We start from the raw sequence: 17866 nt of genomic DNA on the forward strand, positions 1-17866 counted from the left end.
TCCATACTAAAAATAATACTAGTATAGAATAATAATATGAACACAGTACAGTATTACAATTGCATTGTCATTCTGCATTCCAAAACACTCACTTTTTTGCTTGCTGCTCATTGAAAAAAAAAGTAACACGGATGGAATCACAAACAAAAACGGGTGCTTTGTAGCAGTGTGGCGAGCTCATGTTGTCAAGCAGTCGTGATTAGATGTAACAGCCAAACATCAGGACTTAAACAAAATATAAGACTGATGATGATAAGAAGACAGCTGACACAAGAGTTGTTATAGGCTGCATATATTGCGAGACGAGGACAACGTGTGTTTATAGAGAGAGTCTGAAACGGTCGGCACTTGTGAGGGGGGCCATTGGACGGTGGGTCTCCTCCAGGAAAGAGAGACGGGAATCACCTGTTACTGGTGACTGTTGAGCAGCTCTCTCGTCCTCCTCTTCTCCCTCCTCAGGAGCTGCAGCATGAACTGTGGTCTCTGTGCAGAGCCCACTCTGTAGCACAATAAACCCACAGATTTGGTGACTCACAAGATACACCCCCTCCGGCACAAATGTTCTCTAGGAGAAGAAGGAGCTCCTTATTTGTAGGGCACAACACTATGAGAAATACACAGCTGTGCCATCTGGTTGTCATACAGGTATCCTTTCTATAGCTGGGTATTTGTAATGATGGCTTCCATAACCATCAGACCTGACAATAAATGACTTAAGTAGCGTTAGATAAAATTGTCACTAAGCAGCAAAATAATGTTTTGCATTAAAACTAAATATGTTCACCAGTCCAAACTGATAAATCATGCAAATGGATGAGTTTTTAGTCTAGTACGGGATAAAGTAACTGCACCCTGCATACTGGTGGTGCGGGGTGTTTACCGTAGGCAGGTAGGTGGGTCGGACAGGAGCAGGGTCCAGTGCTGCGGACACTGGGGGGATCACTGCGCTGCTGCTTTCCTGGTGCCCCGCCTCTGGGGTTTTGTTTGTGGGGCCCTCTTGGGCCCCAATGAGCTCATTATTTCCCTTCAGCTCCTGTGGCTCTTTTCTGGGGCTGTCCGGAGTCTCAACTAGGGAAGGTGTCAGGAAAACCGTGGACTTTACCGGGGATGCTCCCTCAGTCCTTTTCTGGTCCATGATGTCCCTCGTTACTCCCGACGTTTCCCCCGCCTCTCCGTTTACACGCACCATTCCATCAGCCTGCAGTCAGGAGGAGCAGGTGGGTCAGCAGAGCTCTTGGAGCTAACAACTTCACGTTCAGTCCTTCAATGTCTGCATTTACATCATGACAGATTTCCCAGCAATGAATGCTAACAAAAAAATCACAAATGCTACCACATCCAGTGGATCGTGAACTATGGAGTCTGTTCTCCTTCGCTAAATTCACAAAACATAAACGCTGAAAGATACGCCTCCGTGGTACAAGGAATGGCTTATTGTATGAGGACAAAACTACACCAATGCTACTAACACTTTCTTTAGACTATTCCAGAAGACCAGAAGACCCATACATCCTAAAGGGTTGAATGACCTGAGCAGCAGCAAAAGTGCTTTAAATTAATTCATTAATTCTAGGGAAAGAAGCTTTAAGAAGTTCCTCAAGACTCCTGGCCACGAATGGAAGCCGGTCAGTCGGCCTGTGTGGGTCTTTGTGTCACAAGGACCGCACTTTGTAAAGAGCAGGCCCACTTATTGGCTGTGGAAGCGAAAAACACAGCACAGCTGGCAGTTCCCAAAGCTCCGCTGTGCTTCAACAAGACACTCCCACACTTGAGATGAAGAAAGAAACGATCTTCCCTCCATCTGTGAATAATCAGCACGACATTCACGGGACAGTCGGTTGCAGTGCTGCACTTCATCAGAAAATCCGGATGTAGGTTTGGACACAACACAGCACCATGATGCTCCAATCAAAATCCAGTTATATAAAACACTTACAGCATGTATGGAAACATTAAGGCTTATACAGCACACATTCTAAGCACATAAATCTCGCCACAATCACTGGTGAAATAATATATGGCAAACCCTCTCCTACATTATAATCTTCCCCCTTTTAAATTCCTTGATACGTTATATGAACAGTTCATGCTGCTGCTTTTCCAAAGTAACTTACAGTGTCTTACCCATTTTTACTGCTGCTGACTTTCACTGGAGCAATTCAGGATACGTACCTTGCTTAAGGGAAACTACACCAGGAGGCAGGATTCAAACCTACAACCTTTTGGTAACTGCTCTAACCACTATGGTGCCTGCTGCCCCAGCTACAGAGCATTTATCATACATCTAGTACAATCCATCCATGTGATCTAGAATCCTGGACAAGATAGCACACTAACCCGAAGTTTCACAGATTAGAGATTCACCTCACCTTCACTGATTTAAGCCCTGTTTGAGAACTCCTGGGCTGGGTGTAGGGTTTGGGAGTCAGAAGTGGCACTGTCTTCGGCAGTGCGGTGCGGGTGGGAGCAGGATCTGGGGTATCAGCCTGTGTCTGGGCCTGGATTTCTGGGACTCCGCCCACCATGGTCTCCACCGTGGAGGTAAACTTGGGCACGGGCACAGACTGCTGCCGCAGGTACTTCATGGTACCAGCGTCCTGGCCCGCAGATGGAGGAGCGGTGGAGGGGAGCTGCGAGGGGGCGGAGGAAGCGGAGGGCTCGGAGAGCGGGACGCGTTCCGGCTGCTTGGGTATCTGCAGCCGTTCCAGCACGGCCTCGCTGATGGTGAAGCGCAAGGCATAGCGCTGCAGTATAGCAGCCGCCTCCTCCGGGGTACGTGCCTTTCGATATGCCTCGTGCAGCTCCTGCTCGCGCTTTTCCCTGGGGCAGAGATGGCAAAAGAGGGCAGACAACCATGAGACCTCAACCATAGTGAAAAACAAGGGAGAGGAAATGGGAGACAGGAGATATACAGAGGCCACAAGCTGTTCACACTTACTTCTCCTCCACAATCTCCTTGTAAGTCTTGATGCTCCTTCTCCTGTGCGATTGGTTCCCGTCTCCACTCATCAGCTTCTCCATCATCTTCCTCTCCTCCTCCTTCTTGATCAGGTCCTGGGAAGCACTCCTCCTGCGGCTTTTCCAGCGGGCCAAGTCCTACAGCGTGTGCCAATGGAGGCGGCAGAATTGATATGGCAGCTGTTATGATCGCCATCATCATTTTCATCACAGTCCCTGACATGATCCCCACTGTCATCATCATCATCATCGTTATCAGCCTTTCAATCATCGCTACCACTGCCGTCAGCATCGTAGTGAGTACTTTCAGGACTCTAAATGCTATCCTTACCATGAGTTGTGCATCACTTTGGAGAAAAGTGTCTGACGAATGAATAAATGTAAATGTAAACTAGAGCAGAACCCATTTTTCACTCTGCGAAAAATTAAATCCTGGAGGATCCTTGGGCGAAACATTTCCTTGCCAACCTATCTAGCGCATGGCAGTCCACACCAGCACTGTTCCCGCCCCATGACACTCACGTCCTGCCAGTGATCCTCCTCCTCCCGCATCTTGTTGTACTGGTTATGCATAAGCTCATGGCGTGTCTGGCTGTGCGGCTGCAGCATGGCCTCCTCCTCGCACCGCATGTCGATCATGCTCACGCTCCTGCGCAGGAATGCATGGAAACAGGATGGATGGGCACAGTCACATCCAGCCGCTACGTTTTCATTTGAAGCTTTCTACCTCACATTACAGTAAGCCATAGAGAACAACTGCAAGGAAGACTGTTAACTAACAGCTCGAACCACTTAAACATGCACTTAGCCTGTGAATAAAAGGATTGTAACAAGAATCCCTTCTGTTACTTCTTGTTAATTCGTGAAGGTCGTTCCCGCGGCTGATGGAGTGAGAAGGTTATGTTCATGCAATACACAAAGGTACATAATCAAAAACGACTGCACCTGTGCCTCCAAAATTGTGCAGCTGAAAATAGTTGTGCACGTACAGTTGTGTTTGCAATGTCGCATCGCAACTGCGGACACTCTTCTTACGTTGAGACAATGTGTGACCCACTTCTGATCTCTGTCTCTGCCACTGTTAAAGTAACCACTCTTTGGACCACCACTCTAAACGTGACTTCCACATGGAGGAACAGAGAATTCTGCACTCGAAATGGGCAATTGTATTGCATGAACGTGCATAAACTCTGGACTGTGAGGCCAAAGCAGCGAGAAGCAGCTGAGTGAGAAGATTAGCTGTTTTTAGGACACATTCGGTCTGTGTGTTTGCTCTGGGTGTGCAAGTGAAGGTTACGGGGGCAGGTCCCTCACAGCTGTCCTCGGAGAAAATCGGGTCTCAGCTAAAGAATCAAATAGTGAGAACACACAGTGAATTGGATTCTTTAATGGGATCTTTGATAGGGTCCATTCATCTCTCACCAGATGTCAGGGAGGCAGCAGGTGAAGTAGTGGGGCTAAGAATAGAGACCTGTAACATCAATGCTTTCAGTTCAAATAAGAGGAAAGTATCTTTGGCAAAGGCACTTAAAGCAAATTGGTTCAGTAAAATATACAGCTGTATAAATGACAAAAACTTAAAATCATTAACCGGACTGTGTAACATAGTAATAGGTAGAATTACACAAATTGCATTTGTGAGTTAAGAACAGAGCCTCGACTTCCAGTTGTGAAAAATTAAACGCAAACATATTTTTAAATTTAAGTTTTTCTGTATAACAGAGCAGAAACAAGGTCCAAGATTGTTTCATCAGTTAGGAATCTGGGTTTAATTTGCACAATGTAAAAAAATATGACAAACAATCGAAATGCCCCGCATTCTGCATGAATTAAGCTAAGCCCCCTGGGGCCCCTGGTATGGGTCAGTCTGTGAGCCCGTATAACTGCCCGATAACCTCGAACAAGCAAACAAAGGCTAAACTTCAAAGTTTGATGTGCTGAACAACAGAGCAAGAACAGACACACAACCAGAGTCGTGTGCAGATGATCAGAGCAAAGCAGCTGAAGATCCCACTGTGCGGACTTGCGAGATGGAACAGCTCTACCGGAATGCATGCAGCTCTGTCGTACAAAGCGCTCATCTCAGACCGGCAGAGCCAGGTGAGCCAGTCCTTCGAACCCGCTCACATGAGTTCAAAAGGTGACTGTGGGCAAACAGCAAATCTCAGCAGAGAAGTGAAACGCATGCACGCCTGTGCTTTTGTGCTACAAGACACAAATCAGAAATCTCTCAAACTGAGTTCAAAAGTGTGGTCATCTAGAGTCAATGAACTAGTGTGTGCTATAAGGGAACCTGTGGTTTGCAGCTTCCCAGGAAAAACCACAAGTAAGCAGTATATACCCAGGGATGCAAAAAGTTGAGCAAAATTCAGAGGAAAAACTAAGTATTGGGGTTTTCAATGTTTCCTGGGACTATATATGGATCGCAGTTATTAATACCTAAAATACTGGGGGTCACCAGTATTTAAAGAGAAACATGTGCTACAGTTAGAATCTCTGTTGCAAGATATGATGGGACTGACATTTATTATACTTGTGGGTGTGTGTGTGTGTGTGTGTGTGTGTGTGTGTGTGTGTCGGAGCATGATGGTAAGGCTGGCACGCAACAGGAGCCAATGGACACACTCAGGCATGCAGATTAGTCCGTGGAGATGAAAGCATCGCCGGGGATAGGGTTAACAGACTTACTCTGGGTCATCTGACACATTAGTAGCTCTGTGGCTGAATCTAAAAAAGGCAAAAATAAAAAAAAGAGCACAAAAAGAGGACAGATGATGTAGTTCACACAAAACAGAGCGGAGAGCAAACACAAACGGAAACGCCGATGGATGTGTTTCGCTGGGGCATCGAGCCATTTGGTCAGGGAGACGATAAATCACGGCAGAGTGATGGAACCTTCTAGAACATGCCACGGCTAAAGGGGGCAGGCATTTCTCGGAGCTTGTTATGAAGAGCAGCAGCAAGCTGTGGTCGTGGGGACAGACCCAAGCAGCTGTACGTAGCACTAAGCTCTGGGTGGCGCTCTTGCACAAACTAAGCAGGCTCCCCAGTCAGAAAGCACATGTGGTATTTGACAGTCCTACACTTATGTGCGCTCCACTTTTCTTTTATTGCTTATCCAATTGTCAAAGTGTAATTTCCTTATTCACACAACAGTCAGGTCAAAGATTTTGCTTGTCGAGTTCTCATTTCATCCTCTTTGTAGAACTGCACCAATCTGTGATCCAATTTGTGGTGGAAGTGAAATTGATGCTTGCAGTTTTGCTGCAGGAAACCACAAGACTGCAAAATTACCCTCCAGAGTTAAAGGCCTTAATATCATTCTGAAAAGATAATTGATTTCTGGGCTGTTCTATATTTAAATGTCCATGCTACCACAAAGTGTTTTGAAATCTTCAGAATACTAGGATAGGAAAGAACACAAGATTGAAATCACACACACACACACACACACACACACACACACACTTTTCCTCATTCCTGCATGATGTATGAATACATTCTGAGCTATTTTGAGTCTTTTAAACACTGCATATCCGTCACACACAGCCCAGTCCAGGTTCATCAGGTCAGGGGTCATGCAGGGTTAAACTGGGTCAGTTTCCGGCTTCCCTGCGTGTTATCCACAACATGCTCCAAACAGTCAAGTAAAATAAGAGCAGAAGCATCTATGAGGACAAAGGATTTTCTGCTGCATACTCCATTTATCACTCAGTTCCCATGCAGAGTGAGTTGGATGCAAAGGTGAGGTACGATTCAGCAACTACAGAAAGCACTGGTTGGTATCTTCATCCTCTTCTCGGAGCCAGAAAACACAGGCCTTTCCATTTCCTCCTCGAGGCACTGACCACACACCCCCAGTAAAACTTCCCATTTCCAGGCCAGGCCGTGCTGGAGCGAGCAGCCGTGCGGTCACATGCAGACTGGACACACCCAGGGGTGTTTAACTTGACAGACAAATGCAAATCAAATCAATAACTACAACAGGCAAAAACTGATGAAACGAAAATGGAATTTCAATCAATCCGTTCTGTTCAGGAGATCTTGAAAAGAGGCCGTGTGCTGTCCAGTATACTAGCATGCAAGAAGAGGCACAATCCAAGGGCAGAGAGGGCAGGTTTTTAATACCACTGCTTTCACCGCAAGCACAGGGTGCACTTGTCTGATGTGTTTATGGCACTCGGTCTTTTGGCAACCAAGAAAAACCGCTGTCAAGTGCATGGTCAACATGTTAATGAGCAGGCAGGGTTGCGGCACCTGCAGCAGGCATGTTAAACACTGGGAAGAGGCTTCCTTAAACCTGTGCAATTAAGACATTTTGACATGTTTTGCAATGTTATCAGAGGTGATGGGGACTCTCACATTGGGGGTAGATCTTCATCTAACCAGGAGGGCCTTCTTTGCGCTTTGTCCCCCTCTGCCCCGGTCCACACTGCCCCAGCCTCGTTGGCTGCCGGCATGGGCTGGAAGTGCGTGGGGCTGGGGGTGCTGGGTTTGGGCGAAGCCAGGGTGCGGCAGGCCCATGTGTCATCTTTCTTCAGGTCGAGCGAGGGGGACGCCGATCTCCTGCCTCTGTCCACCTCCTCCCTGTTGGCCACCTGAGGGAGCTTTCTGGACATTCCGGGGCTGCCCTTGGGGGTCCAGGTCACAGGGCTTGTCACCATCGCAGCGGTGTTAGGTTCTCGGCATAACTCCATCGAATGGGACGTGCCTGCTCTACTGCTAAGAGAATTAGCCAGTTAAAGTATGTGTGTGTGGGGTGGGGGAGGGGGGGGTGCTAGAAGCTGGTAGTCATGAGGACAGCGAGCCAAGGCCAGAGTACCAGTTACACATCAAAAGTCAGAAAAGGAAAGGGGGAAGAAATTCGCAGGGAGCCAAACACAAGTATTAAATCCATTTACACCAAGTGAAAACAAAATCCGTGGCATATAAAATGTTATCCGTTATGTTCCCTGTTCACAGAAATTTTCCACTGTTTTGAAGGAAAAGACTGGTTAACTAGAATTCCATGTCAGTCTAGGCTAACTGTTCTGTATAATGAGTTCTGTATTATTACCTGCCGCATTTCAAAAATCAAGAATGTTTTTTTTGAATGAGAAATCAGTAGGAGACATTCGTGCATAAAGTCGGATATCCTTGAAGTGCTAACCATTATAGCTTCGTCCTGCTTTAAATAACTTCACCATCAGAATTCCCACAGACACATGCCTAAAAACAACAGATACATAAATGGAAGGGAACTATTTGTTCTGACCTTTCGAGGGTTGACACCTTCCCTTCTTCCATTGGCCTGCTGAAAGTAGACACATGGCCAGCAACAGGTGTGGCTTTGTATTTAAGAGATCCAGGCATTGGAAGAAAACTGTTAAAGGCTGGTCCAACCCCCTTCTGAAACATGCCAGTCCTACGTGCATGCATGTCATCTTTCTCCAGATCTGGTAACAGCTCCTCTTCTTCATTCTCCTCATCCTCATTTTCGGACTGGACATTCACACAGACAACCACTGCTGTGTCATAGTTCGGCTGGGCAGCTGCATTGGCTTTTGGTTGAAACTCCTGAGAGCAGAGCTCTGCTCTGGCAACACTGTGATGGGAAATGCCAATCTCTTACTTTCACATAGGGTCCATGCATGGTGCCCTGAGGTACACCTTTTTTGTTGGTTTTTTTAATTCATCACGCCAAAGCCAAACCAAAATGCTGTATATTGTTAAATCACATGGATTTACTGGGAATTGACTGCAGAATCACTGCACTGATAACACATGTTGTTGTAAACGGTCAAATCGCAAGGGTTTACTGCGAATTCACTGCAGAGCCGGTGCGTTGTTAACACACTTGCAAACAGACTATACCCAAACTAAAAATGTGAGTAAAGCATGGTAAGTAAGGTGCTAAACAAGATTACAAAATCAGTACTTGCATATCATGTCATCCTGACTCCTGTTATTCAAATGCATAAACTTCTGTGTTATCCCTAGTAACTAACTGCGAAACCTGCACGTCTTTTAAATGCCTTCATTCTTCCTTTAAGCTGCTGTTCTCATTTTATAACTTTCTTCTGTTAAATTATCGCATCTTGTCCACCTTGTGTCAGTTGGACCTTGTGCTATCTTCAGTGCAACACTTCATCCTGATCGTTATCTGATTGTTACCCCGTGGCCTTGTACGCACATTTGCTTTGCGTCAAACTAACACTGTAAGTCACCTTGGACAAAGCTGCCTTCCCATTTTCCTTGAGTCATAAACCATAGTGAAGTATGTGGCTCAGGTTAGTCACAGCAATGCACAGCACACACGTTAAAAGCCAACACGCATCAAGCTCCAAGGTCACACCAGCCTCGGTCCCTCCCACCTTGGCTCCTTCCCCGCTTTGGGGCTGTTGGGCATCAGCTCCCTGCAGGGAGGCTCCTTCTTAACATCAGAACCTCCTGCAGCCTCTCTTTTTGCTTTGGGGCTCACAGGGACAATGTCCTTTCTGGCATGTAGTTTGGACCCGGGCAGAGGGAGGAACTTGTTGAATGTGGTGCCACCCGCCTGTTTCTGGAATGCCCCGGTTCTGCGGGCCAGCATGTCATCCTTTTCAAGGTCAGGGACCTTCCCCTCCCTGTCCGTGTCCTCCTCTTCTTCTTGCTCACTGTACTGGGCCAACTTCTCATCCAGCACCTTGTTCTCCCTCTGTGCCAGCTCTGCTGGGGTCAGAGGTGGCACTTCCTCTCCACCACTCAGGGCACTGAGGTGGACCACCACACAAGGAAGAGTAACAGGGAGAGAAAGTGACCCCGTGGACCAAACAGAAAAGGACCGACAAGCAGAGCTGAGCGACATCCAGCAAATTTACCACTTAATTTACCCATTATCCCTTGCAGTTTTAAACAGTTAGGCAGGGAAGACACTGCCAGTTTAAGTTTTCTGGTGTTCCACTGTTACAAACCAGGAACCCAAATTAGTGTCTTTCAATGATATGGCACTGAGAGGTAATACCATGACAGGCCCACCGTGACTGGCTTAACACACCCTACATGCTTATTTAGGAGGGTAATATGAAAACACACAAATCTAACCCCCTTAAGCTGCACCTGGAGAATATACACAACACCGCAACGACTACAAGAAAGAGAGGGACCTGTAGCATTATCAGCAAAGTCAAGCATGACACAGTAGCGAAATCAGCACACTGCAGTGAAACCTTATTTGGCACAAATGTCCCACAGAGCCTCAGCGCAGTCCACAGCCAATGTATGCTATAGAGCGCAGAGAATTAGCGTAACAGGACACAGCAGAGGCCACCGCAATCCAGATGTGTCTGTATGCTTGTGAACATTTGCCTGGATGGCAGCGTCACGCAGCACAGCACACCAGGCATACCTGGCAGCCCGCCCGGTGAGCTGGGAGCCCAGGCCGATGGTGGGCGTGGCCACGGGGGCGGCAGACAGAAGACGGCGGAGAGTGGCGGCCTCGTTGTCCTCCCCGGCCCTTAGCCCCTCCCCCTCGTCCTCCTCCCCCAGACGAGCTATGCTCAACTTCTCCCAGCACCGCTGGTCGATCTCGGTGACAGGCCCAAAGTGCACGAAACGCTGCTGCCTGCTCCCAGGCGGGCGCTGGTTGGCGCGGGCACGCCGGCTGGCAAGGTCGTCCCGTGCCGCCGTCTCTGCCAGGATGGCAGGGGGCTGGGAGCCCTTTTCTAGGCAGGCCTGGCACACAGGTGCCGGGGGGGCCTCGCTGCACCCCAGACCACCAGAACAAGGGGGCAGGGGGCAGAACGCAGGACAGAGAGTGTTAGAACAGCGTAAGAGGTCAGGGAGAGGAAATCAAATTAAACAGAAGTGCCATGAAGAGAGCAGAGGAGTGTTTCATGGACAAAGGAAACGTGTGTGATGGTAAGCCTGAATTTGTGACTTGGGGTGGAGGGTCCTCACTGTGCAGCCAGATATTGGACGAGTACCATAGTAACCACAGGGATGAACACACCAACATGCTCCAAACTCAACAAAAGAAGAAGCACCTTGGTGACAGCAAATCAGAAAGGTGCCTGGGGCAGGTCGCCATACCGAGGAAGCGCAGTATGTGTCAGAAAGTGGAAACAACGGTTCCCCTGGCAGCTGGATCTCAGCCACTCTCATCTATCCGAGCTTCTGACGTAAGAAGCGGAAAACTGCCCCCAAACAGCTGAGCTTTCCACCATCACCACATGGTGATGTCCATTACCCTATTGCCCCTAGCGTGCACTCGCCAGGACTGCCAAAGTCGTCCCTCTGTTCACATCCGCCGATGACCTTTCACGCACAAACCAGAAAGAAAGAAGCCTGCAGGAAAGCTTTAGAGGGAATGATGAATGTCTCCCATGGCAACACTGGTCCAAAGCAAACAGTCACTTGCATCAAAGTCTATGGAAAAGGGTAATGTCCACCCTACGTAACCACTATCCGCAGCCCTTGGCTCTTTGGCATCCATCTACGGTTTTTCTGTTCCCTTTTCAGTCTGGCTGGGAAGGAATAATGTGCTTGACATCCAGGTGCACCATGAAACGTCAGTGACCACAAGACATGCAGGACTTGTTCGTACTCTACAAGACACACCGTAGCAGCAGTGCTCTCCCCAAGTCTTCTAAGAAAACCCAACACACACCCGTCACTTCTACAGATGAACACTTTTCAATGGCAAATTTATCATCTGAAGAGCATCTGGTAAAAAAACACATCGAGATCAGTGCTTAAGTCAGACTCTGAGTTACTTTAAATGTCTGCACATCGAACAGCTCCAAACACGAAAAGCTGCTTAATATCCGTGCCAGACATTTAATATCTGGTGATTTTCGGCAAGCTCAGTCTAGGGAGAGGTAAGCGCCTCTTTTAGGGCTAATGTAATTACTTTCTGTCTGGAAACATACGTCAAATGTTGGCAGAGCATCGACCCCGAGAGGGTTCAGGAGATGTGGAACAGCATAATGAAGGGCAAGAAGGCACCTGAGCTCTGTGGTCATCTTAAGGCGTTGCCACTTCTCCAGGTCAGACTGGGTGATGGAGGCCTGGATAAAAGCCTGGAGGGGGTCTCTGTTGGGTGGGACCCCACTCTGGGCTCTCCTTTGGGCCAGGTCATCCTTCTGCATGGCAGGCTGGGCTTGAGGTCTGCTCCCCTGCCCAGCTTCCTGCCCTCCTTCCTCCACCAGCTCCTCCTTACCCTGCCACTTCTGCAGGAAGGGGCTTTCTTTACGAGTGACGGTGCTGGATGTGTCCAATTCGCTCTCGCTGCAGCGGGACGTGAGGAGATGTTTCATTACCGAGGTTCATTCGTTCGTTCGTTCGATCAAGGCCGCCAAGGCGGGCCAGCATGGAAGCCACTGGGTTCTACTTGGGGGCCAAGCAATGATGACATGAAGCAATGGAACACCTAGCTACCATCACCCTACATCCCAGTCTGGGTGGATGGATGTTGCCCCCATGGTGTACAAACGTGGCTGAATCCCAGTTCAAGTCTTGGTGGAACCAACCCTTTCCTCTTTGCTGGCGTCAGTGGTTTCTCGTCACTTTGGGGAAAAGTGTTGGCTCAGCGGATAAATGTACGAAACTGCACCAGTGGCTCTGTTTACAGCAGATTGCAGTGGTTCTACTAGCAGCAAAACTATTGCGAGGGAATTACCCTATCGAAGAAGTGAATGCAGCATAAAGTACTAGAAGCTGTAAATCTGGATGCGAGAAGAGTAGCTTTCCAAACATCTGCACTCTACTGATTTACAGAGAACATTCCGCGAGTCCAAGAACAATACAGCCCCGGCAAACCCTCGCAGTCGGGAAAGTGTATCAACCTCCCTTGTGCTGCTAATGTGAGACAAGACCTCTGTGCATAAGTGTGCTCCCCGACGTCCCGCCGAGTGCTTCTCTTCAACTCGGACAGGGATCTGGTCCACTTACAAGTACCAGAAGTGCCCTTCTGTCTAAGGCCCAACAAATGGTAACTGTATTATTTTGTTATGTTGACTTCTTAAGACAATGTGATTAACTCTTTAGTATCAGTGTTGTTGATTTTGGACACATGATAAACTTGGGGGTCAAACAAGACAGGCTAGGCAGGCACCTGGGCTCGGTGGTCATCTTAAGGCGTTGCCACTTCTCCAGGTCGGACTGCGTGATGGACGCCTGGACGAAGGTCTGCAGGGGGTCGCTGTGGGGCACGGGGCCGCTCTGGGCTCTCCTGCGGGCCAGGTCATCCTTGTGCACATTGGGCCGGGCCTGGGGGCTGCTCCCCTGCCCGCCTTTCTGCCTCTCCTCCTCCACCTCCTTCCCATCATCCACGTCCTGCTCCCGACTCGGCTGCACGAAGGGGTTCTCCTTGCGGGTAACGATGTCGGCCGCATCTGGAGAGACGTCCTCGTGCTCGCTGCTGCACGCAGCACAGCCACGGGAGCACACCGCCGACACGGCCGCACCACCCAAACAGGCCAGCGCACATTCACACACGTGCACAGCGACAAGGACAACACAAATTGGAGATGGAGAAGGAGAAAAGAACGAAACGGTGTCATGAGTTGAAAAGACATCACGCATGTTTGACAAAAGTAGGTGAAATGTGGGGAAAGAAACAGCATGGAGGTGGTATGAGGACAGGGCAGGAAGCAGTGACAGGGTGCACAGGAATCAGTAGTGCACATGCACACGCGCGCACACACACACACACACACACACACACACACACTCGACCTCTGCAGACTCTGTCATCTATATGCATTCGAGTGTTATTCATTCTGGTCCTCGTTTATTCACAGAGTAACTCATATTTTCACTATATTACTTTCTTACTGAGATAGTCAGCACATGTCGTGTCTCCCAGCTGTGCTCCAAGCACTTTCCATACACAGCTGCTACCAGCAGCAAGCAGTTACCTCACATGAAGTGTAATACGTGGTAACATCACAGTGCCATGAGCAGGTCAGACACACTCACACACAAGTCCACAGCAGGCCAAGCTTGTCTGTGACTGTGTTCAACACAGGTGCCAGTGCACAGGCTGTGAGCAGATGCTATTCCTTGCAGAGGGAGGCCACAGCACACATTGGGGTTTCCTGGTGACACACACCATGCGCGGCACACTCCGGCAACCCCAGCCCATCATCTCTGGCCACAGAGCCACACCTGAGCGCCTGCTGCTGCAGAGCGGCCTGCTGGGAGGCCCGGCGAATGCCTTCCCACTTTTCCCAGTCCTTATTGCTGCAGGCAGGTGGGAGGAACTGCTGCTTCAGCCTGGGAGCAGAGCGATTCATGCGTGCCCGCCGCGAAGCTAGGTCATCTTTTTCCACATCCGGCACCCGCCGCTCGGACTCCTCCACCGCGTCCTCCTCCTCGATCTCCCCTGAGCGCCTCGTGTGCTCTCGCTGGACCTTCTGGGAGTCGCTGTCACTCCGCAGGACGACATCCGGAACAGGACCTTTGGCCACCTCTTTGCTCATGGGCTTGGCACTGGGGTGTCGGCACAATGACATGGTGTGTTTTGGAACGGCTTGTGCCTGCAGTTCGACTCCCCTCCAGCAGAGGGCAGCACAGACAGCACACGTGCAGAGGGTACGACCTCATCATCATGCATTCCGCCATCCACAAGAATTAGGCAAACCAGCAAAACCAAGAGCGAGGTGAATCGCCCCACGCCAGACAAAACAGAGAAACTCCCCACAAGGCCTCGCACTGAACTGCACAGTCATCTGCAATAACAAACAGCGGGTTTGCAAACCCGAACCCGAGTCTCGCCTGAATTTACAGCGTGGCCCATGCGGCCAAAACGACACAAATCCGTCTAGACGAGAGTCCCACCCAGCTCACGGGTCCCTGCTGCGACTCAGCAAGCATCCTCGAATACACACACACGTGCGCGAACACACACGCGAAAGACAAACACGGCAGAACTCACTCGCTCTTATTCTAAACACTGCAGCATGTTTCTTCAGCTAACAATAGCTGACTCCCTTTGCCAGACCACACATATTCGGGCTCCAATTTTCCAAAAGGAATTACATTAAATAGGGAATTTCTACACAATTCCCAAAACTCAAAGTATCTGCTCTTCTGTCCTGCTAACGCAGCAGACATATCGCGCAGCGGTCTGGACAGGGTTGGTCCACGGTGCGGCTCATTAATCACGTTAGAATGCTCAGCTCAAACAGCCAGGGAGATTTTACAGTTATTGTGCAACACCACATCGGACCGCCATTGCACCAAAACTCATGCAATAACACCCTTTCTCGCAAATAAAAAAAACCAGTGTACTTTGCACTAAACTCCTTGACTGGTTCTTTGCCGTAGACTAAAATGGCTTCTACATCAGTAAAACTGCTATGCTCGTGCCCACAACATCTGGTAGAGGCCAACAAACACACACTTGTAACCATGTTCAAGGTACCGAGGGTCAAAGGTGAGTAGCGTGTGCTCCCCAGGGGATTCATTCCTCCAAGTCAGAGCAGAGACCCCCATAGCAGTCCTGTCCCTGGGGATCAACTAACAGTTGTTAGTGGTGTCAGTCCACTCCACTCCATGCCTTGCTGACCTGCCGTAGCGCACAACTGCAGGTAGTACCCGGATCCCGGCCTTCCCCAGCCTCTGCAGCTTCCTTGCTTCCTCGTCGTCCATGCCCTCCTGCAGGGGCCGAGCTGCTCGGCTCTCCCAGCCCCAGGCTCCGGCCTCTCCCTGGGGCTCCACGGGCCTCCTACTTGCCATTCTTTTATGCTCCTCCACGTCTCCCAGTGCTGAGACCTCCTCGTGTATTGTCTCCGGGTGGCTTTCACAAAGCAGGACATACAGTGTGTCACGCACTGAGCGCTGGTCCCTTCATTTCCGCAGGGTTGGAGTGGTCACAGTGACCATAGTGGGCGAGCAGATTCCCCTTTCAGAGCACGTCAACTTCACATCAACCACTGATCATCCGACATTCAGAAACAACCGGAGTCACCTAACAGCGCAGATATTTTAGTGGAAGAACATCCATGGTGATGCTTTTCTAACACATCTGCTCTTTTTCGGGCCCTTATTTGCTCGGCGGCCGAGGAGCTATGATTAAACATTTGGGATTCCTTTGTACTTTCACTTGAACAAATGGGGAATGAGGGGCCCGATTCTTCACTTCAAACGTATAAAAGCACTGAGGAGAACTGGCTCATTCACAAGGCATTTGAATGCTTTGTCAAGCGCTACAGAAGGAACAGTATTCGGCCTACACGGAAGCCAAACCCAGGCAAAAAACGCATGGTTAAAGAATGCTGTATTTAAAGAGAAGTCTGGCTGGGAAAAGATACATCTGAGATCATAGATCGCACAACGTGTGCTATAAATGTAAACCTGCTGTGTTCTAGTTCCCCTTGCAGAGAAAGACACGTTGATGTCCACACTGCCATGTCCCTCAAAGTCAGCCACCTTCTCATGCAGCCATACATTGACATGGAAGTGCAGGAAATGAAGGTCTGTTTTCCATTCTCTTCAGTGCAGCAGCTGCTGTCCTCCTATGTGTCTTAGTGGAAAAGGAATGAGACTCCACCCATTTACTGTCCACAGAAAGGTTTGGCTGTATTACTGTGTAATTACACTGCTCATCCTTCCTAACCAGCGAACACTTTATATAACAAAAGTCCAGTGAAAGCACAGTATACACCCACACAGAAACTACAGGGAATCTCTGACTTTCAGAGCCATTCACCACGCTTCTGGGGGTGTCGGGACAGCGGGACCCATAGTGGGCAGGGCGTATGGTGGGTGGGGCTTTTTGCAGGTGGGGTCTATAGCTGGCAAGGCATACAATGGGAAAAGCCTACTGTGGGCAGGGCTTACAGCGGGCGGTGTCAACAGTGGGCAGAGTCTATAGTGGGCGCTGTCAGTAGTGGGCAGGGCCTACAGCTGTCACAATCAGAGCTGGACAGCAGCTCATATGTACCACATATTCAGGTATAGGCCGGATCAGTGTTGGGTCAGGCTTGTGCAGAGAGGGGCCTATGCCACATAGCGGTCTTTACCTCAAGGGGCGCTCCCCTCCTATTGGTGAAGTGGCGGTGCTCCAGCTCTTGCGGCCATCCTCACGCTCCGCCCTCTTCTTGCGCAGAGGGGTCGGCACATAGGCGCTCTGGTTGCTCTTGTTGGGCAAGTACTGGTTGAAGGGCATCACGCTGCGTGGCTCATTGTAGGACGTACGGCGTGCCAGCATGTCGTCCTTGCGCACATCCGGCAGTTTCCTGTGGGGGGCGTCGGACTCAGAGTCGCTGCCACGACCTGGGAGTGGGAGGAAATCATTGAAAGGCTGTAACACAGTCACACAGCCAACGTAAATACATGTAGACACTGTAAAGTGTAGGTGTTCAAGTGTTCACTGCTGTGTGAAGCTCAGAACTGAATCAGGGTAATAACTGAAGTGTCGCACTGGGTTTTTAACCATCCAAAAAGCTATCGTGCCTCATGGGGTGGATTTCTGCAAATTTCCTGGCATTGCTGCCCTACCCCCCACACAATACAAGCCTCCAGTCTGTGAAGTCTGCCTCCAATTAAGCAGAGCTTTGCCGAGGTGCCTGGTCCGCAGATTCCCCTTCGAAATGTCCAACAGATGTAACAGATCTATTCCAGGATCACTGGAACAGACGATGCTCAAACATGACATCTTAGAACACATGGCACACATGGGTGAAATGTGCTGTATCGTCACCAGTAAGTATGGAGAGCTTGGTTGTCTCCGCTATGGTAAACACCATTAACGCACTTTATTACGGGACCTTTGGCACAACAGTGTGCTCTTCGCAGTGCTTTCCTTGCTTTGAGACATAAAGGAGACCTCTCTGTTTGCATCAGGATCAAACAGTATTGACAGGTAACCTGGGGGGAGCTGCAGTTCTGCACTCTGCCACAAGAGGACATAAAACTGTGTGTGGCATTGCATGGCTTTGATTCA

The 17866-nt window shown here is 49.4% G+C and overlaps 2 protein-coding genes across 5 annotated transcripts in view; both read right to left on the bottom strand.

Annotated features, from left to right (window-relative positions):
• limch1a (LIM and calponin homology domains 1a) overlaps positions 1–17866 on the bottom strand; it is an 89680-nt gene that overhangs the window by 10525 nt on the left and 61289 nt on the right. Inside the window, exons 8-18 of one of the 4 annotated variants that reach the window (XM_029258855.1) lie at positions 16944–17196; positions 10325–10678; positions 9312–9689; positions 8213–8542; positions 7321–7680; positions 5647–5685; positions 3481–3607; positions 2939–3096; positions 2370–2820; positions 881–1198; positions 406–499 (exon numbers count right to left, since the gene is read on the bottom strand). In XM_029258855.1, the coding sequence (XP_029114688.1) occupies positions 406–499; positions 881–1198; positions 2370–2820; positions 2939–3096; positions 3481–3607; positions 5647–5685; positions 7321–7680; positions 8213–8542; positions 9312–9689; positions 10325–10678; positions 16944–17196 (2862 nt within the window). The remainder of the gene's footprint in view (positions 1–405; positions 500–880; positions 1199–2369; positions 2821–2938; positions 3097–3480; positions 3608–5646; positions 5686–7320; positions 7681–8212; positions 8543–9311; positions 9690–10324; positions 10679–16943; positions 17197–17866) is intronic. The other 3 variants (XM_029258857.1, XM_029258856.1, XM_029258858.1) reach the window with 3 other exon arrangements.
• LOC108924483 (uncharacterized) lies at positions 10695–15442 on the bottom strand. Its single transcript, XM_018735879.2, has 3 exons — positions 14086–15442; positions 13031–13333; positions 10695–12204 (listed from the first exon to the last, which is right to left on the bottom strand). The coding sequence occupies exons 1-3, from the start codon at positions 14430–14432 to the stop codon at positions 11781–11783; spliced, it is 1074 nt and encodes a 357-aa protein (XP_018591395.1). The 5' UTR covers positions 14433–15442; the 3' UTR covers positions 10695–11780.

Source organism: Scleropages formosus, chromosome 16 (genome assembly GCF_900964775.1).
Source record: "Scleropages formosus chromosome 16, fSclFor1.1, whole genome shotgun sequence".
NCBI lineage: Eukaryota > Metazoa > Chordata > Actinopteri > Osteoglossiformes > Osteoglossidae > Scleropages > Scleropages formosus.